Source organism: Erpetoichthys calabaricus, chromosome 8 (assembly GCF_900747795.2).
Source record: "Erpetoichthys calabaricus chromosome 8, fErpCal1.3, whole genome shotgun sequence".
NCBI classification, from domain to species: Eukaryota; Metazoa; Chordata; class Cladistia; order Polypteriformes; family Polypteridae; genus Erpetoichthys; species Erpetoichthys calabaricus.
In genome coordinates, this window is record NC_041401.2 from 70,407,135 (window position 1) to 70,428,757 (window position 21,623).

The 21,623-nt window shown below is 37.8% G+C and overlaps 1 protein-coding gene across 1 annotated transcript in view; it reads left to right on the forward strand.

Moving 5' to 3' along the window:
* The window catches only part of sarm1 (sterile alpha and TIR motif containing 1), a 43,541-nt gene that overhangs the window by 954 nt on the left and 20,964 nt on the right, over positions 1-21,623 (forward strand). The window contains 4 exon segments of the mRNA XM_051930449.1: positions 5,668-6,286; positions 8,886-9,098; positions 11,659-11,750; positions 19,204-19,439. Of these exon segments, the coding sequence (XP_051786409.1) occupies positions 5,668-6,286; positions 8,886-9,098; positions 11,659-11,750; positions 19,204-19,439 (1,160 nt within the window).

Genomic DNA, 21,623 nt, shown 5'->3' on the forward strand with positions numbered 1-21,623 from the left:
GATGTTCCATGTGGTTTAAGTCTGAGCTTTGGCAGGGTCACTCAGAAACATGAAGTGACATGTATAGAAACTGCTCTTGGCTGTATGTTTAGGGTCATTGTGCTAAAAGGGTGGACCGTCAGCCATGTCTGAAGTTGTGTGCATTGTGGAATAAATTTTCTTCAAGGATCTTTCTGTATTTGGCTACGTTCATCCTTCCCTCAAATCTGACCTGTCTTCCTGTCCCAGGCTCTGAGATGCACCCCATAGCATAATGTTGCCACCACCATACTTTAACATAATGATTGTATTAAGCAGGTGATGAGCAGTTCTTGGTCTTTGCCAGACATATTGCCTTGGAGTTCTTCTGAAAGAGTCAGTTTTTGTCTCACCAGAGCAGGAAATCGTTAATATTGTTTGGCAAACACTAAGCATGCAGGTGCACTCTTTTATTTAAGAGTGGGTTCCATCTAGTCACTCTGCCTTAAACTCCAGGTTGATGGAGTGCTGCTGAGATGGTCGTCCTTCCAACAGGTTCTTCTGTCTCAGTAAAGGATTTCTGAAGCTCTGTTAGAGTGAGCATTGAGCTCTTGGTCACCTCCCTTACCAAGGCCCTTCTTCTCTGGTTTCTCAGTTTAGCCTGATGACCAGCTCTAGGAAGAGTCTCACTGGTTCCAAATTTACTTTGTTTCACAATTATTATGGCCATTGTGTACTGTGTTCCTGGGAACACTCATAGCTTTAGAAATGGTTTTGTGCCCTTGCCGTGACCTATGTCCCACCAGAATTTTTTATTGCTGAGGTCTACAGAGAGTTCCTTGGTCTTTGTGACTTGGTTTTTGACATGCAGTGTTAATTGTGGAACTTTATATACACGATTGTGTGCCTTTCTAAACGATAACCAGTCAATTTAGTTTGCCAATGATGGACTCTGATCGAGTTGTAGACATATCTCAAGGGTAATTAAAGCAAGCAGGATGTGCTTCACCACAAATTGATGTGCTGCAGCAAAGGGTCAAAATTCCTGTATACGATTGAAGTCAGAAGTTCCTATACACTTAGGGGTGAATTCTTTAAAACTCTTTTAGGGCTAATTTTTTTTGTTTTCTTTTCTCCCAGGGCTGAATATTTTTCCAAAAACTAACATTTTTGTAAAAAAGAACACAGAAGCAATTGTTTAACATATCAAATCAACAAAAAATATTTACTTTTGACAAATGTTACTGTCTTGCATGTTGTATGAGCCTGCATACTCTATGATTTCACATACATGTCACATACATTTTACACAGCAAAGTCTGATCTCGCTCAAAGCAGCCAATTTCAGTCATTGCCACATTGCACTCTTTACAATGTGTGTTGCTTTGTTGCCTAATTTTCAATTGTCTGTTGCTGCACTTTCTAACATATATTGTTAGTGTGTACTGTAGAGAGACAAGTCACCCATTTGCCATCGTGCCATGCCACTGCCACCAAGTTTTCTGCCTGCAGGAAAACCGTATTGTCACCTCTTTTCATCTTCTGAAACTTTATGAACTTTATGTATGGCATTATAGCCTGGCTCACCCCATGGGATTTGCTTCTGTTTATTACAGAAGTGAATAAAACTTTGCAGCAGCACGTACCTAAGCCACCAGGGACAAAACACGTTTGGACCAATGCTCCTGAAGTTATATCACCAGTTCTGTCCCATCTCTATTTGTAATGCCACAGTGCGCTTCATCTCGTCTTTCGTTGTGGGTTTCCACTTTGAAAAACGAGAATGTGATGCAAACGCAGCCCGCGATTCAAAAAAAATCTCTGCCTACCTGTTTGTCTCGTCTGACAGTAGCTGAAAAGCAGCATCAGGAGAGAGCAGCCTGAAGTACAGCAGCTGGTGATCTGTCGTGTCCAACAGCAAGCCATGCATCTTGTAAACTCCAGTAGCCAGATCGGCTCTCAACGGATCAATGTCTGTGTATTTATCCCATGCGAACCTTGCCGTAGATGCATCGGCTGTGTGAAGGCACTCAACTGGCAGCAGATCCGCTGGCGCGGCATCGGCTGGTGTCTGATCAGCTGATGCCTGCTTCTAACTCTCTTGCTCGATCTCCTGATCACTGCCAATAAAGTCCGATTCTGAAAAATCAAGAGTCCGACTCCGCAATAATGCGCAAAACATTGTCTGCCGAGTGTTTTCTTTTCTGCACTTGCTTCGCTGCCTTTTCACATGTTGGTGCCATCTTGCCTTTGTTTACATTTCGCAACTCATGCACACGCAATGTTTATTTGCCAAGTCAACGAGTCTAGCATTCCTCCAAGCACAGAGGGAATGCCTGTGACGTGACAGTGAGATTTGTCGCCATTAACAGCTGATTGTCGCCCCCTATCCCTGGATGTTGACTTTTGTCGACATTCGCCTTCAACCCCTCCTGTCGACAAAAGTCGACATCCGCCCTAAAAGAGTTAAAACTCACTTTCTAATCCCTCCAGAGATTTTATACTAACAAACTGTAAATTTGAGGCAAACATTTTGAGTCACCTTCCACAAGCTTCTTACAGTTAAGTTGCTGGAATTTTGGTCCATTCTTCCAGACAGTACTGGTGTAACTGGGATAGGTTCGTAGGCCTCCATGCTCGCACACTCTCAGTTCAGCCTCCAAATTTTAAATTGGATTGAGGTCAGAGCTTTATGATGGCCATTCCAATACCTTGACCTTGTTGTCCTTAAGCCATTTTGCCACAACTTTGGAAATATGCTTGGGCTCATTGTCCATTTGGAAGACCCATTTGCGACTGAGGTTCAGTTTCCTTGCTGAGCTCTTGAGATGTTCCTACAGTATAACTACATCATTTTCCTTCCTCATGATGCCATCTGTTTTGTGAAGTGTACCAGTCCCTCCTGCAGCAAAGCATCCCCACCACATGATGCTCCCACTCCTATGCTTTACAGTTGGGATGGTGTTCTTTGTTTTGCAAGCCTCACCCTTTTTCCTCCAAACATAACAATGGTCATTATGGCCAAACAGTTCGATCTTGAATTCATCAGACCAGAGGACATTTCTCCAGAAGGTAAGATCTTTGTTCCCATGTGCTATTGCAAACTGTAGTCTGGCTTTTTTATGGCGGCTTTGGAGCAGTGGCTTTTTCCTTGCTGAGGAACCTTTCGGGTTATGTCAATAAAGGACTAATTTTACTGTAGATATAGATACTTGTGCTTCTGTTTCCACCACCATCTTCACAATATCCTTTTCTGTTGTTCTGGGATTGTTTTGCACTTTTGGTGCCAAAGTACGTTCTTCTCTAGGAGACGGAATACGTTTCCTTCCTGAGCGGTATGATGGCCATGTGGTCCCATGGTGTTTATACTTGCATATTATTGTTTGTACAGATGAATATAGAACCTTCAGGTATTTGGAAATTTTTCCCAAGGATGAACAAGATTTGTGGAGATCTACAATTATTTTTTCTGAGCTCTTGTTTGATTTCTTTTGATGTTCCCATTATGTCCAGCAAAGAAGCAGTGAGTTTGATGGTAGGCCTTAATTTAATATACATCCACATGTTGACACCAGTTAAGCTAATTGGCTATCAGAAGCTAATTGTTTAATTGCCTAAAGGCTTGACATCACTTTTTGGAATTTTCCAAGCTGTTTAAAGACACAGTTAACAAAGTGGTATGTAAACTTGTGACCAACTGGAATTGTGATAGTCAATAAAAAAGTGAAATACTTTGTCTGTGAACATTGTTGGAAAAAATTCCTTTTGCCAGGCACAAAGTAGATTTCATAAACAATATGCCAAATTTATAGTATTCTAGTATAAAATCTGTAGGGATGTTATAAAATAAGTTGTAAAGAATTCACCCTAAATGTATGGAAACTTCTGACTTCAACTGTAAATGAGAGATATGAGTTTTTGATTTTGTTTATAATAAATTTGCAAACCTTTCTGAAAATTTACTTTCACTTTGTCATTATGGATTATTGAGTATAAATTGGTGGACAAAAATGGCAAATTTATCAATTTAAAGTTAAATCTACTAATCAATAAAATGTATTGAAAATAAAGGGGTCTGAATACTTTGAGTCCATAGTACTTACACTATTAAGTTACCATTTATTTATAATGAGTGGATGTAGTTTATTAGTCATTCAGATCTTCATCTCCCTCCTTTCCAGCAGCTAAATACATTAACCATATCAGATATAACCTTCAGTTTTGATTGTTTTTAGAAATAATGCTATACTACTTTTTTTTTAATTATTTGTAAACTTTTCTGATTTTTAAGTCTTTTGTAAGATGTAGAGTATCATGTTAATTCCTGTCAGTCTCATAGTTGAAGGTAATCCTGTCTTTGTATTACATGCTAAGTGTTATACCAGCAAACATCATCTGAAACCATTTTCTAAAGCAATTATGATTACTACAATATATTAAATCTTCCTGTATTATGAAGGCAGTCATATTACAAACTAAAATTAAAAAAATACTATCCTACAACACATATTGGAGGAGAGTAGGTTCAACTTGCAAATGTCATATAAAAGATGAGATTACAGAGTTATTTGTGAAAATAATATGCTGTGACAAGAATGTTATACATTAACTTGTCACCCAGTGAGTCTTTTCTTAATTCCAGGAACATTTTTGCCAGATGATCAGTTATTAACCAAGTATTAAAGCAGTAAAGTCCAGTCACATGGTTAGTCAGTACATAGTGCTTCTTTTCCATTAGCACCAGTGTAAAAATTTTTGTAGCGAGTACATATATAAACCCTTGACACATGTTTTTAGGAAGTCACTGCACACTGGGGAAATTCCAAAGAACTGGAAAATGGCAAATATTACCCCGTTATATAGAAAGGGTGACTGGGCAGATCCAAGCAACTATAGGCCAGTAAGCTTAACGCTTATCACAGGTAAGTATTAAAGTTGTGGCAGAAGTAAGTGTCCTGCTCTGTGCACACCAATTCCGAAAACTTAAGTAAACCATGAAAAAGCTTCTACAGGACTAATATGACTTACTGTATTCTGGTCAGGGTATGCCTATATAATGCGTGGAACTGTATTTAGAATTTTGGTTTTGAGTTTCATTTTGTGTCTATGATTTCTGTGGTCATTGTTCACTTTAAGAATTAGTGGGAGTGTAATTCTATATGTGTAGCATCTATTTCAGCATATTAATACATTTTGTCTGAAACCTTTAAAGGTCATTTAGGATTTGTTTACTCTATATGCTCATCCTATTCACATTTACTTAATTATTAATAGTTTTCTCATTTCTTTTTATCCAACTTTTTAAAAATTGAGAATTTTGCAAAACAATTACCAGTACATTAAATGGAATGACATGACAATGTATTATTACAGAAACCACATATGAGTAATGTTTTCTACAGAAAATGAGTTGGGGCTAGGAAAAAAAAAATTACAACATTCAGGAAAACCCATTTATAAATTGCTGCCTCCTCTTTTAGAAACTGCAGGTTTATATGCATCCTTCAAATGTTTCCAATTATGATACTTACATTATTGACATGCACACAGGTCCCGTGAACTTTGCAGGATTCACATTCTCTGACTGGTTGAGATCAGCACACAAATAGTACTTTGATTCAGAGTCATAAACGTTTCTGTAGAATCCAGCAGTAAATAGAAGTAAATTTAAAATGTTTTTGTTGCTTTTTTTTTTTTTTTTTTCTACAGAGATCGCATAGCTCGGATGGGTCTGGGTGTAATTCTGAACCTGTCCCGTGAGCGTGAGGATGCCCAGCTCATAGTGAGCACTTCAGGGATCCTGGAACACATGTTTAAACACACAGAAGAGACTTGCTTTCAACTAATTACTAATGGAGCCTTAGATGCTGTGCTATACTGGTGCCGCAGCACTGACCCAGCTGTTCAGCAACATTGCGCTATGGCTCTTGCCAACTGTGCTATGCATGGTGGCCACACCTGCCAGCGATTGATGATTTCTAAACAGGCAGCTGAATGGTTGTTTCCACTGGCCTTCTCCAAGGAGGATGAGCTGATACGTTTTCATGCGTGTCTGGCTATTACTGTGCTGGCTGCTAATAAAGAGATTGAAAAAGAAGTAGTCCGCTCAGGCACACTGGAACTTGTCGAGCCCTTTATTGCTTCACTTGATCCTGATGAGTTTGCCAGCAATCTCCTGCAAAATGTAAATAACACCCAAGGCAGAACAGCTGCTGACCTACAGCACTTGATTCCATTGTTGGATGGATCACGTGTGGAAGGGCAGTGCATTGCAGCATTTTATCTCTGTGTTGAAACTGGAATCAAGTCACGACAAAACAATACAAAGGTAAAATAACTCTGATGTCAGGAGTGATTTTGGTGAGGAGTAGAAGTAATTATTAATACTTGACATGACCATAATATAATTCTCAGTGTTTTGCAAGTGCGTGAATGCAAAGACTAAAACTGTTAAGTTTAACTTTGGTAGCACAAAGTTTGAGAAAATGTGGCAATGTCTAAGGAGGATAGACCAGGATAGCTTTTAAGAGTGGGGACAGTTGAGGAGCAGTGGAACAGGTTTAAAAATGTTTTACAGGTAATGCAGGACAGGTACATACCTAAATTTGGAATTAATAGGAAATTAAAAATAATTCCGCAGTGGGTTAATAAAGAGTTATAAAAAGAAAAATTATGCAAAGAAAAAAACGGCTGTATAAAGTGTATAACCAATGTGAATTGTAGGGCTTATGAGAACATGAGGGCAACCATTAAGAAGAATATTAGGGAGGCTAAAAGACAGAGAAGAATATAGCATATAAAATAAAGACAACGCAAAGTCATTTTATCAGTATTTTTAGTAGTAAAAGATCAGTCAAGGGTGAGGTGAAGTGCATCAGGAATAGTAAAGGGGAATTAAAAAATACAGGCTGTGAAATATTGGATGCTCTAAATAAACCTTTTTCTGAGGTCTTCACAAGTGAGGAAGTAGATTACCTCTCACTGGTAAATGGGACTAGTAAGGAGGTACTAACTGATTTGGAAATTGGAGAAGTACTGCTCAGATACATAGGCTGGAATCAAACAAATCTTCCGGACCAGATAATATTTACCCTCAAGTGGGAGTTCAGGGTGATGTTTTTAGATGAGTGTAGAATTGGCTTGGACACAGGAATCGGAGGGTAATGGTCTGAGGAACCTTATCAGAATTGCCTGATAGTAAGATTTATGTTCCACAGGAGTCCGTGCTAGGGCCAATGCTTTTTTTTTAATACAGGGTGTCCTCGGGTTACGATACAGTTCCGTTCCTACAACAGTGATGTAACCCGAATTTTGGTGTAAGTTGAAACACACCCTATATTAAGTCACTTAACTATCCTAACATGTTTCCAAAATCATAATCTAGAACATAGTAAGCCACAGAAAAAGGAAAAGGACATAAATATACTGTACTGTATGCTGTACTGTAGTAATAAAAAAAAAAAATGAGTGTAAGAAAAAATCCTTGCCTTTAGTCCTTGTCACGTCTCAATTTTTTAAAGTTTTTATGGGAGTGAGCGTTGTAAACTGGAAATGTCGAGATGTTGTAACCCGAGGACCCCACACATTATATATTATATATATATATATATAATAATATGTATATATATATATTTTATATTATTATTATTAATATATATGATTTGGATAGAAATATAAGTAAAAAGCTGGTTATGTTTGCAGATGATACCAAGAGAGGTGGATTGTCAGATAATCTGGAATCTGTTAAATCATTACAGAGGGACTTGGACAGCATACAGCCTTGGGCAGACTTGTGGCAGATGAAATTTAATGTTAGTAAATGTAAAGTATTACACATAGGAAGTACAAGTATTAGGTTTGAGTACATAATGGGAGGTCTGAAAATAGAGAGTACACCTTATGAGAAGGATTTAGGAGTCATAGTGGACTCTACACAATCAACTTCCAGACAGTGTTCAGAAGCCATTAAGAAGGTTAACGGAATGTTCGGTTATATAGCACAGTGTGTTGAGTACAAGTCCAAAAAGGTTATGTTTAAGATTTATAATGCACTGATGAGGCCTCATCTGGAGTACTGTGTATAGTTTTTGTCTCCAGGCTACAAAAAGGACATAGGAGCGCTAAAAAAGGTCCAGAGTGGAGCGACTAGGCTCAATCCAGGGCTACAGGGGATGAGTTATGAAGGAAGGAAAAAAGAGCTGAGCCTTTTCAGTTTAAGCAAAAGAAGATTAAGAGGTGACATGATTGAAGTGTTCAAAATTATGAAGGAATTAGTCAGTGGATCGAGACTGTTATTTTAAAATGAGTTCATCAAGAACAAGTTGGAACACAGTTGGAAACTTGTTAAGGGTAAATTTCACACAAACATTAGGATGTTTTTCTTTACACAGAGAAGCATAGACGCTTGGAATAAGCACACCAAAGTAGTGTGGTACACAGCAGGAATTTAGGAACTTTAAAAACTCTACTTTTTCAGAAGAATTAAGTGGGTAGGACTGGCAAGCATTGTTGGGCTGAATGGCCTGTTCTCATCTAGATTGTTCTAATGTTATAATACTAAATACTACTGCCCTAATCAAAAATTGATCAAATTTCATACATTACTTAGAGGTTATCTCATTTCATATGATTGATTTCTGTCTTTTGGAGAAAAAAAGTGGTATTTTTTACTGAACAGATTTGACCAAGTTTCAACCTAGCCTCTCCTGTCCATGCAGCCCAGCTATGATCCAGATAGTCTTGCACTGCTGTAATGTAAGATATGGTTGGGTGTAAAATGATTTAGAAAATTGAAAGAGATTATCTAGAAAAACCAGGAACTATTTGATTTAATAATGTATGTGGTTTTTTTTTTGTTTTTATAAATATTAGATTTTTATTACCCTCTTTTCTTAATTTCTATAGTAAATCATCTCCGATTCCTGCAGGTATTTCAGGAGATTGGTGCTGTGCAAAGTCTCAAGAGGTTGGTGAGCTACTCCAGAGATGGTATCACATCAGGTCTTGCTAAACGAGCATTAAGAATGATGGGAGAGGACATTCCACGCAGAATTTCACCCACTGTACCAAATTGGAAACCAAGTGAAGTGCAGACCTGGTTGCAGCAAATAGGTTTCATGTCTTATATTGAGCGCTTCCAGGTAAGTGTTTAGTAATGCTGTTTTATTATATAAGTGAAAACAAGAACTGTGATGAATGATCGTAAGAAATGGAAGGAGTCATCAGTTTATCAAGGTTGTGATATTTGCAGGGTTTCTGTATTTTTGCATGTCCATCAGAATTATTCCATATTGTTTTTAGAATAAAGTTGGGTAATACTTTTCGAATTAAATGAATGAATCCAACCAATGTTTTGAAATGATATTCAGAATGTGAAAATCATTTTTTTACCAAATAGTGCAGTTAAACAGTTTAACAAACTTCATGTATAGTCAAAATATATTGTAATGATCTGACCCAAAATCTCCACAAAGTAGGGTGCCTCAAGAGCTGAGTCCTGACAGGAGGCATGTAAATAGGTCTGTTGAGAACATCGCGGCTGGGCACAGAGGAGCTGCAACAGCTCACTCTTGATGCAAATCAGCAACTGAGATGCCAAGGGGCAGTGATTGGGAAGAAGGCTAGGTGCAAAGAAAAACTGGTGTGCTTTTCAGTTTGGATGGTGATAATGCCACAAGGCTATGTGCAACGCGGTGATTTGTCTGCCATGTCAGAGCTGAACTCAGGCCTGTGGGAGAGTGACATATAAAGCTCCCACGGAATGCTAAACTGAAAGAAATGCTATAACAATGTAATTGTTAAATAATCTCCTTAGTATTAGACCCGAGCATCACTCAGGCTGTAAAAACAGTGCTAAAAACATTAGTCCCAAGTGTCACTCTGGCAACAGTGTAGATGCGTCTTGCATAAGACCCGAGGTTTACTCAGGCTGTAAAATGTCAACAGCGTTAATGCTGAGTGTTACTCAGTTAATGGTTATAGGCATGTCTTGTGTAGGCATCTGGCTGGAGCATTACCCGGGTAACGGTGTAGACGCGTCTTCGTCTAGCCTCATAATGGCATCTTGTAAGAAATGCCTCTCATCAGCTTTGGTGAAGAAGTGAATCTGTCTTCAGGCAGTGAAATTGAAGCGGTCAGGGAAACCAAAAGTGATTCTGTGAATCTGAAAGTGACACTCGCACATGTGCAGTGTGCTGTCCATGCTATAATTATTATTATACTTTCTACACTTCTAACTTTGTGTTTTGCATGTTTTACAGTAGAAAGATAAGATTTAATACAAATTTTTAAGGCAAAAAGTGCAAGAGAAAAAATGTTACGCTAAGGAGGCTACTATGAACATCACAATTCATTATTAATACATTCTAAAACTATGGTTGGCAATGTGATATTACTGTAAATGAAAAATAAATCTCTGTCAGTTTCAGATCTGTTCTGTCTCTTAGCTAGTAGCTACAGATCCCTGTGTAGATTTGATTACAAGAGTTGATTATAAGGGTCCTTGGAAACACATTTTGTCTGTTTTTGCTCATTTTTATTGAAAGTTTGCAATCTTTTTACTATGTGTAGTGTATCCCAGTCACATGCCATACATTATGGCATTGTCAGTTTAAATTATAATCCCATTCAAAGAATCCTGTGGCTTCAGACAAGATAGAGGTATTAAGTATTTTCTTCAGAATGTCATTTATGTTGATTTCACTGTACACCATACTGGCACAGGTAAGAAGGGGAATCCATGTACGGTGTAAAAGTAGGAAGTAAATCTTGGTTCTTTTTTTTTGTCTTTGGAGTTTACTTTGTGTCAATATTTCAAAGTACAGTAAAACACAAAATAAATCTAGGTTTAAAACATACTTTTCAATAATGGTGTATTATGTTGTAACAACAAGGGGGCACCACTGAGCCCCAAACCACGGACATAGTAATGCCCAACACAATTCTTGTTTCAAATAGCGGGTTGGATAATGGATGGATGAATGTTTGTCACCCACACATTTCCAACAATCACCAGTCAAAAGATCAATAGAAAAATACAAAATCGGATCAATTTCTTCTGCCTTCTTTCCCTCCTCCAAGACTGTCACCTGGTGCCTTATGACTCTGACTGCCCGATGTGTGTTGGTGGGTTCCTTTTCAAGCAAGACCTGAGACTGCTTCCAATGTCATTGTACTGAATGCCAAGAGCACTTCTGGGTTATGTGAAAACCAATATTGGCAGCCAAGGATTGCGACAGGGCTGTACTTTCACACTCCAATTCCCATGTATCCCTGCAGGTGTCTTGATTTGGAACACCCTCGAGGAACACTGCCACATTCTGTGTGGGGTGCCAACTGCTCCCAGTATCCATGTTCACCCAATTCATTCATTACAGTTTGATCTTATCAGGGACGAAGATTATAGGCTGTTCCAGTCGGGTTCTGTCTCTACTCCTGCACTCCTTTCACTATGGTATCCTGGCTAGGCAAGATCTTAGTCTCCTTCCTGGTCAGAATACCCGTCTGTCTTCCATGGCACTTGCGATGTCTAAAGAATTTATCTAAGGCCTGATTTTCACATTGTAATTAAGTCTGATTGAGTTTTTAAACCTTTTAAAATATGTAAATCAGAATGGAGTTGCATGGCAGTGCATGCAGTTTCATTAACAAATGAACTTACAAAGTAACTCATTCCTGTTTGCTGTTAAATTTCCTAAACAGGGACTCCAGGTGGACGGGGACCTTCTATTGCACTTAACAGAGCAAGACCTCAGCACTGACCTTGGAATGACTACTGGGCTCACAAGGAAGAGGTCAGACTCTATTTTATCAGAAATTAACTATTTTTCTTAATGATTTTATTCTAAAGCTAGAGCCTTTTCTAAGTTGTATATCTCATTCTCATTGACACCTGCACTCATCACTCTCAATTTCTCTTATGTATTGGCTAATCTCAATTTACTGAAGTGTAGAGTAATTTCTGCATTATGTATACAATGTCTAAGTTGACATCAAGGTCCATGTGGTTTTATGGCTGCAGCCAGTCTTTGAATGATTGTGGTAGCTTTAATTAGGTATGAGTAAACTTTGGAGTTGGGTATGAGTAGAATAAGCATTGGTGGTTCTCATTGCCAGGGAGTAAAATCCTTGATAAGTGCTGAGGTTATTGTATTACTCCCTGTCCAACTTCATATGATGTGGATGTTGCAGAGGCACTGATTTGGGATGGATAGACAATGTGTATAACCATGTACATGTTTACAGTAGGCAATTTATCAAATTTCTGATTCAATGCAATATTTAAGAAAAACTATTAGCAAAAGCCAATATCACAATATCCTTTTTTGATTTCTGACAACTTCTTTAGACCACTTTTTTTGACAGTTAATTAAAACCTGCATTCTCGGCCATTACTTAGCATCAGTGTGTTGACTACCCCAGTGCTTCCTGGTGGTAATCATGAGTGTGAGGGGAAAAAAATGGACGCATGACCAGATCCATTATAAGCAGGGACAAAACCAGCAGCCTTTTTATTTATTTATTTATTTTTTGGTGTGAATTTTTCAGTATTTGTTTATCAGTTATGTGGTAAGCCACATTACTTGTTTTATTTTCATTTTGAGTTTGTACTTTTTGTTTAGCAAGTGAATTGAACTTCCTAATTATAATAGTTGTAATAGCTGGATATTTCAGGTAAAGCATGTTCATTTTGCAGTAACACTTATAAATAGTTTCCCAAGGCTTGCTGGCACTGGCCCTTTAAAGTACCTGTCTAAACTTTAGAAAAACAAGGATTCAAGAAGCTGTTGGGAACAATGGGTGCAAAATATGTCTTTTGGTGTCCACAAATGCAGTACTTATTATTCTGGTGAATGTTATAAAATGAATACCTGCATGCATTATACAGCATGACAGTTACTGACACTAAGAATCATTAAAACACAATAGCATAATTAGGAACCATTAAAAACGATGTAAATCATAAAATATACAGGTGCTGGTCATAAAATTAGAATATCATGACAAAGTTGATTTATTTCAGTAATTCCATTCAAAACGTGAAACCTGTATATTAGATTCATTCATTACACACAGACTGATGTATTTCAAATGTTTATTTCTTTTAATGTTGATGATTATAACTGACAACTAATGAAAGTCCCAAATTCAGTATCTCGGAAAATTAGAATATCAATTAAGACCAATGCAAAAAAAGGATTTTTAGAAATGTTGGCCAACTGAAAGGTATGAACATGAAAAATATGAGCATGTACAGCACTCAATATTTAGTTGGGGCTCCTTTGGCCAGGATTACTGCAGCAATGCGGCGTGGCATGGAGTCGATCAGTCTGTGGCACTGCTGAGGTGTTATTAGAGCCCATGTTGCTCTGATAGTGGCCTTCAGCTCTTCTGAATTGTTGGGTCTGGCGTATTGCATCTTCCTCTTCACAATACCCCATAGATTTTCTATGGGGTTAAGGTCAGGTGAGTTTGCTGGCCAATCAAGAACAGGGATACCATGGTCCTTAAACCAGGTACTGGTAACTTTGGCACTGTGTGCAGGTGCCAGGTCCTGTTGGAAAATGAAATCTGCATCTCTATAAAGTTCGTCAGCAGCAGGAAGCATGAAGTGCTCTAAAACTTCCTGGTAGACTGCTGCGTTGACCTTGGACCTCAGAAAACACAATGGACCAACACCAGCAGATGACATGGCACCCCAAACCATCACTGACTGTGGAAACTTTACACTGGACCTCACGCAACGTGGATTCTGTGCCTCTCCTCTCTTCCTCCAGACTCTGGGACCTTGATTTCCAAAGGAAATGCAAAATTTACTTTCATCAGAGAACAAAACTTTGGACCACTCGGCAGCAGTCCAGTCCTTTTTGTCTTTAGCCCAGGCGAGACGCTTCTGACGCTGTCTCTTGTTCAAGAGTGGCTCGACACAAGGAATGCGACAGCTGAAACCCAAGTCTTGCATACGTCTGTGCGTGGTGGTTCTTGAAGCACTGACTCCAGCTGCAGTCCACTCTTTGTGAATCTCCACCACATTTTTGAATGGGTTTTGTTTCACAATCCTCTCCAGGGTGCGGTTATCCCTATTGCTTGTACACTTTTTCTACCACATCTTGTCCTTCCCTTCGCCTCTCTATTAATGTGCTTGGACACAGAGCTCTGTGAACAGCCAGCCTCTTTAGCAATGACCTTTTGTGTCGTGCCCTCCTTGTGCAAGGTGTCAATGGTCGTCTTTTGGACAACTGTCAAGTCAGCAGTCTTCCCCATGATTGTGTAGCCTACAGAACTAGACTGAGAGACCATTTAAAGGCCTTTGCAGGTGTTTTGAGTTAATTAGCTGATTAGAGTGTGGCACCAGGTGTCTTCAATATTGAACCTTTCCACAATATTCTAATTTTCCTAGATACTGAATTTGGGACTTTCATTAGTTGTCAGTTATAATCATCAAAATTAAAAGAAACAAACATTTGAAATACATCAGTCTGTGTGTAATGAATGACTCTTATATACAAGTTTCACTTTTTGAATGGAATTTCTGAAATAAATCAACTTTGTCATGATATTCTAATTTTATGACCAGCACCTGTATGTGTAAATCAAATATATTGTATAATACATGTATTATGATCTGTGACTAGTGTGGTAATGAATCCAGTCTTTCCATATATAAAACCGAGAGAGATGGAAGTGGCTGGTGGACACAGATGTCGGCAAAGCAGGCAAGGTGTTGAATGCAATACATCCCAAAGAAAACTGAAAAATAAGTAGAGGAGATATAAAACAAAAGTAGCTGGAAAAAACATTTTCTCTGAGGCATAGCTATTTTTGAAATTGGTACATTTTGAAAAAATGTGCTTCCTCCTCTACTTCATAATACTATTATGAGAAAATATACCAGGTCTTGCTATCTGTATGGAGATTATATATATACATGTCTATATGGAGCTGATCTTCAATCTTTAAGGTGTGAATATGTCAAGAAATAAAGAAAAGTTCATATCGCCCAGCTGTAGTTTACAGTATTTTAAGCAGAAAGATTTTAGTAATGGTCAATTAAATTATTTAATATTTAAGTTACTTTTTAATTGTCACGTTATCTTTACATTCTATTTCTTGTTTGCACTAAATTTATTTAAACATTGTATATTTATATTTGATGCCTATTTTTATAGAATTTAACAGTACTAGTTACTGTTAATATGAGCAAAATAGGTTTTACTGAGGGTGTGTAGTAAATAATTATATTATAGTGCTGTCATGGTTTCATATGGATTTTAACCCTGGGTTTTCTTTTTGTGTCTGTTATGCCTTGTTGCATATTTCTTTGAAAAACTATTTCAGTTTAAATTAAATTTTTTTTTTTTTTATCTTTTTAATTTTGTTTAATTTTCCTTTATTTCCTAATTATGTAATCCATTGGTTGTTTTTGATGGTTGTGGATTAAGGCTGTTAATTAGAAAACCGGTTTAGATGCTGTGGTTAATTATTTCTGCTGCGACTGGAGTACTATTAAGGATTACAGTGTCTCCAGATGCTGTGATTAGACCACTTAATGGGGACCTGGGGTCTGTGTATAATAATATGTATGTATGGTTAGGTCTCAGTTAAGCCTTTAGAAAGTCATTGAATTGGATACTGTGTGCTAACTAATCCCACTGTTGTATATTGAAGGTTTGGTTAGGTATTTTTGCATTGAATTTTCTTTTTATTGTACTTCTTGATACTGTATAACAGTAGGGATTTTTTTTAAATATGTAGTCCTTGAATGTTGTTTAAACTTTTTGATTCTGTACAGGTATATGTACTAATTATTAAAGTTAATAATACATAGGTTTAAATAGTGTTTGTTTTTGATTCAGGGTTCTTTGATTCCCTTCAAGAATCTTGTCAGCAGTTTCTCTGCACAAAGTCTCTGCTTATATAAACAATATCCAGCCACATGCTTTCTACTGCTTGGAAATTTAAATAAATAAATGCACCAAATTTTATTATTCTTATTCCATTAAGTGAGCATTTGTCCATGCTGTAAATCACTTCAAAATTGCAGCTACAAATTAGTCTGGCTAAAGAGCCCTCTAGTGGACCTTGATGTCTTAGCAATTCTGTGCTCTGATTGGCCTTAAATGGGGAGGTGTCCAATCCATTTGAGCAATCTAGAATAGAATATAAATATAAATATAAATTAATAAAATAGAAAGCCTTTATTGTCATTGTAAAAAAAATTACAACAAAATTATGAGCGCCACTCTAACTGAGAACAACAAGCAAACAACACGACTATTGTGGAACAAAAATGTTCTTGCACTAAAGGATATTGCACATTTAGCCCAGTTTATAGAAAAACAGTATATGTAAAATATATACTTAAAAAGACATGAGATAAAATGAAACCAGTAGTAGTACAATAAATAATACAATTTCACTGGGAAGTAACTGCATGAGAGCAGCAGTGGCATGTATGGGTCTGTTTGCCAGCACTGACCAAAAATGATTTAACCTGCCTTAATTTGCTCATTTTTGTTCAATCTATTTATGGCCATTGGATTGAAACAGATGTTTCTGAATTTGTTGGTCCGTGCTTTCAAAGATCTATAGGGCAAGAGTTCAAACCGGTGGTGACCAGGCTGTGAAAGATCCATAATGATATTTGTGGCTGTGGTGAGGAGGAGGTTGGGAGCATACACTGATTACAGCACATTGCCGCACCCACAACACACCAAACCACCTGGATTGAGTTAGCGAGAGTGGGCAATATCTTCCAAGGATGGTAGACACCAGCCTTTGGAGAGTTTTCTTGTCTTTTGCTGTGCATCAGGCATACCACACTGTGGCACAGTATGCCAGAATGCTCTTGATGGTTGAACAATAAAAAGTCACCAATAGTTTTTGCTCCAAGTTGTTTTTCCTGAGCACTCTCAGAAAGTGCAGTCTGTTGTGCTTTTTTGACCATTGCTGTGGTGTTTTCAAACTAGGAAAGGTTGTATGAGATGTAGGTTCCCAGGAATTTGAAGGTGTACACCCTTTCCACATGGTTGCACCTTGGAGATATATACTGTTACCAGTTGACTTTATAATTTTATATTTACCCCCATTCTCCCAATCCCCATTTCTACCACCAAATCAGCTTGTTTGTGGGGGTACTCTCACAGTGACAAGGCTTGCTGGCACCTGAATGTCAACACTGGTATAAAAGGACTTGGCCTGACTGGTAATCCACAATTCACACTCTTGGAGTGGTGTTCTTTGTCCTGTACCATTATGAATGAGACTTTGCCAGATAATCTACTCCTTTATAGTTACGCATTAACTGGCCGACGGATTAACCTGCCTGTTAAAATAAAATTAAAAAAAAATTTTTTAATCCTGAGTTCTTCTTTATATTATATGTATGCACTTCCTTCTTTCCTGGAAGGTGAGAGGGCTCCTACTTTCAGAGTAATTTTTGTTTACATATTCCTTTATGAATTTTCCACGGTGCCTTCTTCTTTCTACCTGGCGGCTCCCCTGCTTCTCCCGTCGGGCTTTGCAACAGGGGAGTCACCCTACTTTCAGGTGCAGCTGCTTTCACACTGGTCCGGTAGCACTCCGATCCCTGGCTACGTCGGGCTCCAACCGTACCGAGACTTGGGTTCTTTCCCCAGCGGCCAGGGCACTCATGTTGGGGCTACACCAGCCCAAAGCCTCCACGACTGCCGCTGCCTTTCGACAGCCAGTCGTGTTCAATTGCTCAGCTGGAGCAACCGCTTTCTTCAGCCCCACTGAGTGTCGGCCAAACACTCATCTGCAGGGGTTCACCTCCCAGCTGCCTGCCTTTGCTCCATCGAATCTGCTCTTTCTCGCTTGCTCGCTCTCCTGCACCGGCTTTCCTCTATCTGCTTCCTTCTCCATTAACCTCCTGTTCTTTCCTGTTCTCCCCCTAGCCGCCTTGCGCTTCTATTTATCACGGGGATGTGGATCAGATGTGGCAATTAGCAGTTCCAGGGAACAATTACAGATGCGGATAACTCCTCGCCTGTGCACTTAAGCTAGGATCGCCCGCATCACGAATTCCCCGGGAACCGATCGGCCACACATACTTGCTAAGCCGCGAGTGCGGCAATTATTTATTTAAAAAGTGTCCTTTTTGACTTGAGCTGTGGGCCCACTACACCACACTGTCCAGTCGTTGTACGAGAAAAAAACCTGTGTGCGAAATCGTGGATGAAGCCTTGTGGATATGGTTTCTTTAGGAACGTCGAAGAGGTACAGTACATACCTTAGAAATATTTTTCTACATGAAAATAGGTATGAGTTGGATTAACCGGCCAAAATGGCAACCGGCCATGGGTCCAGTCCTGAGGTGGCCGGTTAAGAGGGATTGTACTGTACAAGAATTTTTTTATCATTCACTGAGCATCTTAGACCCTTGCCTAATGCTGATTGGATGCTTCCACATCCTAAGATGCATTTTAGGAGAATTAGTCAGACTTGTTATAATATTTTATTTTATTTTTTTAATGATTAAAAAAATCAATTGTCTCCTGTAATAACATCTGACTAATTACATAATGTAGACAAATGTTCAGTATGTTACCTGCCCTGGCCTAACAGCCTGTTAGACTGTGCTTGACACTAGATTAGTGGTTGACACCAAATGCTGTCAGGATTCTGTAGTTGGATCATTGAACTGAATTAAATAGATTTAGTTAATGGAGGAATACATATTCTTGATATTGTAGCATTTGTAGGTTAAAATGTATTTTAATGTTGAAATTAATTTTAATGTTGAATCACATGCTATAGTTTGCCATAAAGATATGTTAAATTGTTTACTTTCAAGTATCTAATCTCCTGACCTGTTGAAGTGGAATTATACATTTTTAAACTCGCCCTATTTTTTTAGTGACAGAAATTACCCTAAGAGCATACACATATATTGCATTTTTAAATGAAAGTTAATTACAAGTAGTTTTAGTGTCATGTAAAGAACAACCATCTACATAGGGTAGTGCGCTAAAAATTCAAATTTTTAGTAGCATAGCTCAGATTGGATTTCTTTATTTTATTTAAGTCCTTAAGTAGTCTTTCTGCATTCTCTTTGTTTACAGTTATAGATCAGGTCAGGTTTGGGGAGCATGCACTGGTACAGCGCATTGCCACACCCACCACACAACGAAACAGCTTGGGATCCTATGTTAATTTTTGCGTGTATACTAAACTCTCAATTGGCATTTCTTCTCCTTACAAATCTGTTTCTCATTTAACTGGAAGGTTTCTCCGGGAACTGAGGGAGCTCAAAACCTATGCAAACTACTCAACCTGTGACCCCAGCAACTTGGCAGACTGGCTTGGAGGTGTGGACCCCCGCTTCCGGCAGTACACTTATAATATGTTGCAGTGTGGCTTGGAACGATCCTCCTTGCCAAGTGTCACTGAGCAGCAGCTTCAAACTGACTGTGGCATCGAAAATGGGGTTCACCGCTACAAAATCATAGAAGCTGCCAAAGGTAAGGTACAAGGAATAGTAACATCAACGTTAAATCAGGTTTTTAAACTTTTAGTTTATGTGCTATCACTGGGAATCTTTTTATTTATAATGTGACCAAACAACGCTTTCCATTTGCCAGACAGTCATAAGCCTGACAACCTTGTTAGAAGAATCTTACTATTTCTGTGCAGACCTGGGGACTTGTGGACTAAGCAGATGTGTCCGTTCATGATAATAAACATTACCATTTAGTCACAAAGTCCAAAAAGTGGCAGTGTGTGTTCAAAATAAGACCCAAAATATTGTGGCCACTAATTTAACTACCCATGAAGTGTGCCTTTTTGGCAAGTTTGATTGTTCTTATCAACTACTGGTGTGAGGCCAATTAATACTTTCCATGTTTGGAGTTTCACACCTATACAAGCAGTCAAAATTATGTCAATGCAGATGGTTACACTTGTGTCCAGGCACCTCCATAATCACATTTTTGGGTTGACCGTGCATGTACTGCAAACACACATTTTATAGTTTTGATGATAAGCAGAAGCAAAGGAGAATCTTTTACTTTAGACATATATGTAGAGGTGTTCACTTCACGTTTTCTGAAGTATGTGGGTGCCTGTGGAGACACAGACTTTTCACACAACTGACCCTTCCTAAAGAGAAATGTATTAAACCTTTTTTTATTAATCTATAGAGACCATTTATGAAACTTATGGTTTAAAGAAATTCTCAGATAATACTTAAATAATACCTTGTCTGGAAAATTTACCAGAAAACCATATTTCCACTAAAACCCTCTGCCCCCATGTCTGTAATATGAAACAGAAAATACAAAAAATCTTAGAATATAAAATTAGTGAATTTGTTTAGCACAAACAGTATCCAAAACATTTTATAAAAAATACCAGCTGTAAATGTATCATTAGTTAAGCAACAGTGCTGTATATTAAAATGTTATTTTAAAATGAGCTTTTCAACAAGAACATGGAGCACAGGTGAAATATTGTTAAATGTACACTTAGCAAAACAATTTTTTCAAATTTTTTCTTGAAACAGAGAACTATAGACAAATGGGATAAGTTACCAAGTAGTGTGGTATACAGTAGGACTTTATACACCTTCAAAACATGACTTGATGTCATTTTTGAGCAACAAGGTAAATAGGTTTGATGACCATTGTTGCATTGAATGGCCCTTTCTTGTCAATTTGTTCTAATGTTCTAAAAAGGAGCAGAAGAATACTCATATTAAACTTGCAATGATTACTAACCTTCACACACATTAAACACATTTGATTTGAGCTGAAAAATCTTCATATTTTTATATTCACAGGGTAAAAGACTTGTGCAAATTCAGCTTAGGTTTATGGTGTTTTCAGAAAAACTGCACCAGGGAATGTCCAGGTGTTGGATATAGTAATGACTTTTAGGTTGTGGATTACTACCCCTTCACCAGGGCTTGGCATTCTCAAAAACTTTAAAAACAAATACCTCTTACACTGTTTTTTATATATATATATATATATATATATATATATATATATATATATATATATATATATATATATATATAATATTACTCCTAATAAGCAACTTGCAGTGAATGTAGGACAGTACATCTTTTAAATTCTGAAAAAAAATCAATCAGCCAACATTTTTTCTCAAAAAATGTAAAGTTCATATTCTTTTTCGGCTCTTTGTCAATGAGCCATTAAACCAATTTAAACTGGTTTTCCTCTTTTTTTTTTTTTTTTTTTTTTTTTTTTTTTTTACTTTTATTGAATTTATTTAAAGCACGCAACATTCCATATAATCAAGTCAAACCTAACAAACTAAATTCAATTCAACCCCCACCCATCATAAACAGAGAAAGGCCATCATCTAGAGTAAAACTTTTGAGTGTAGTATAGAGGGAAAGGAGTCTTTCTTCCCAATATAAGTAATTATTCTAAAATATTATTGATTAGATCCTGCCAGGTTTTGAAAAGATCCTCTAAGAGTGAATTTGATTTTTTTTTCCCAGTTTCAAATAGTATATACCATCAGTAACCCACTGACTTAACAGAGGTGAAAGGTGAATTAGGATTCTTCCAATTGAGCAAGATAACTCTACGTGCTAATACTGAAGTAAAGGCAATTACAGTTTGTCCTTCTCCACTTTACGCCCATCTGGGAGTACACCAAACACAGCTATTAATGGT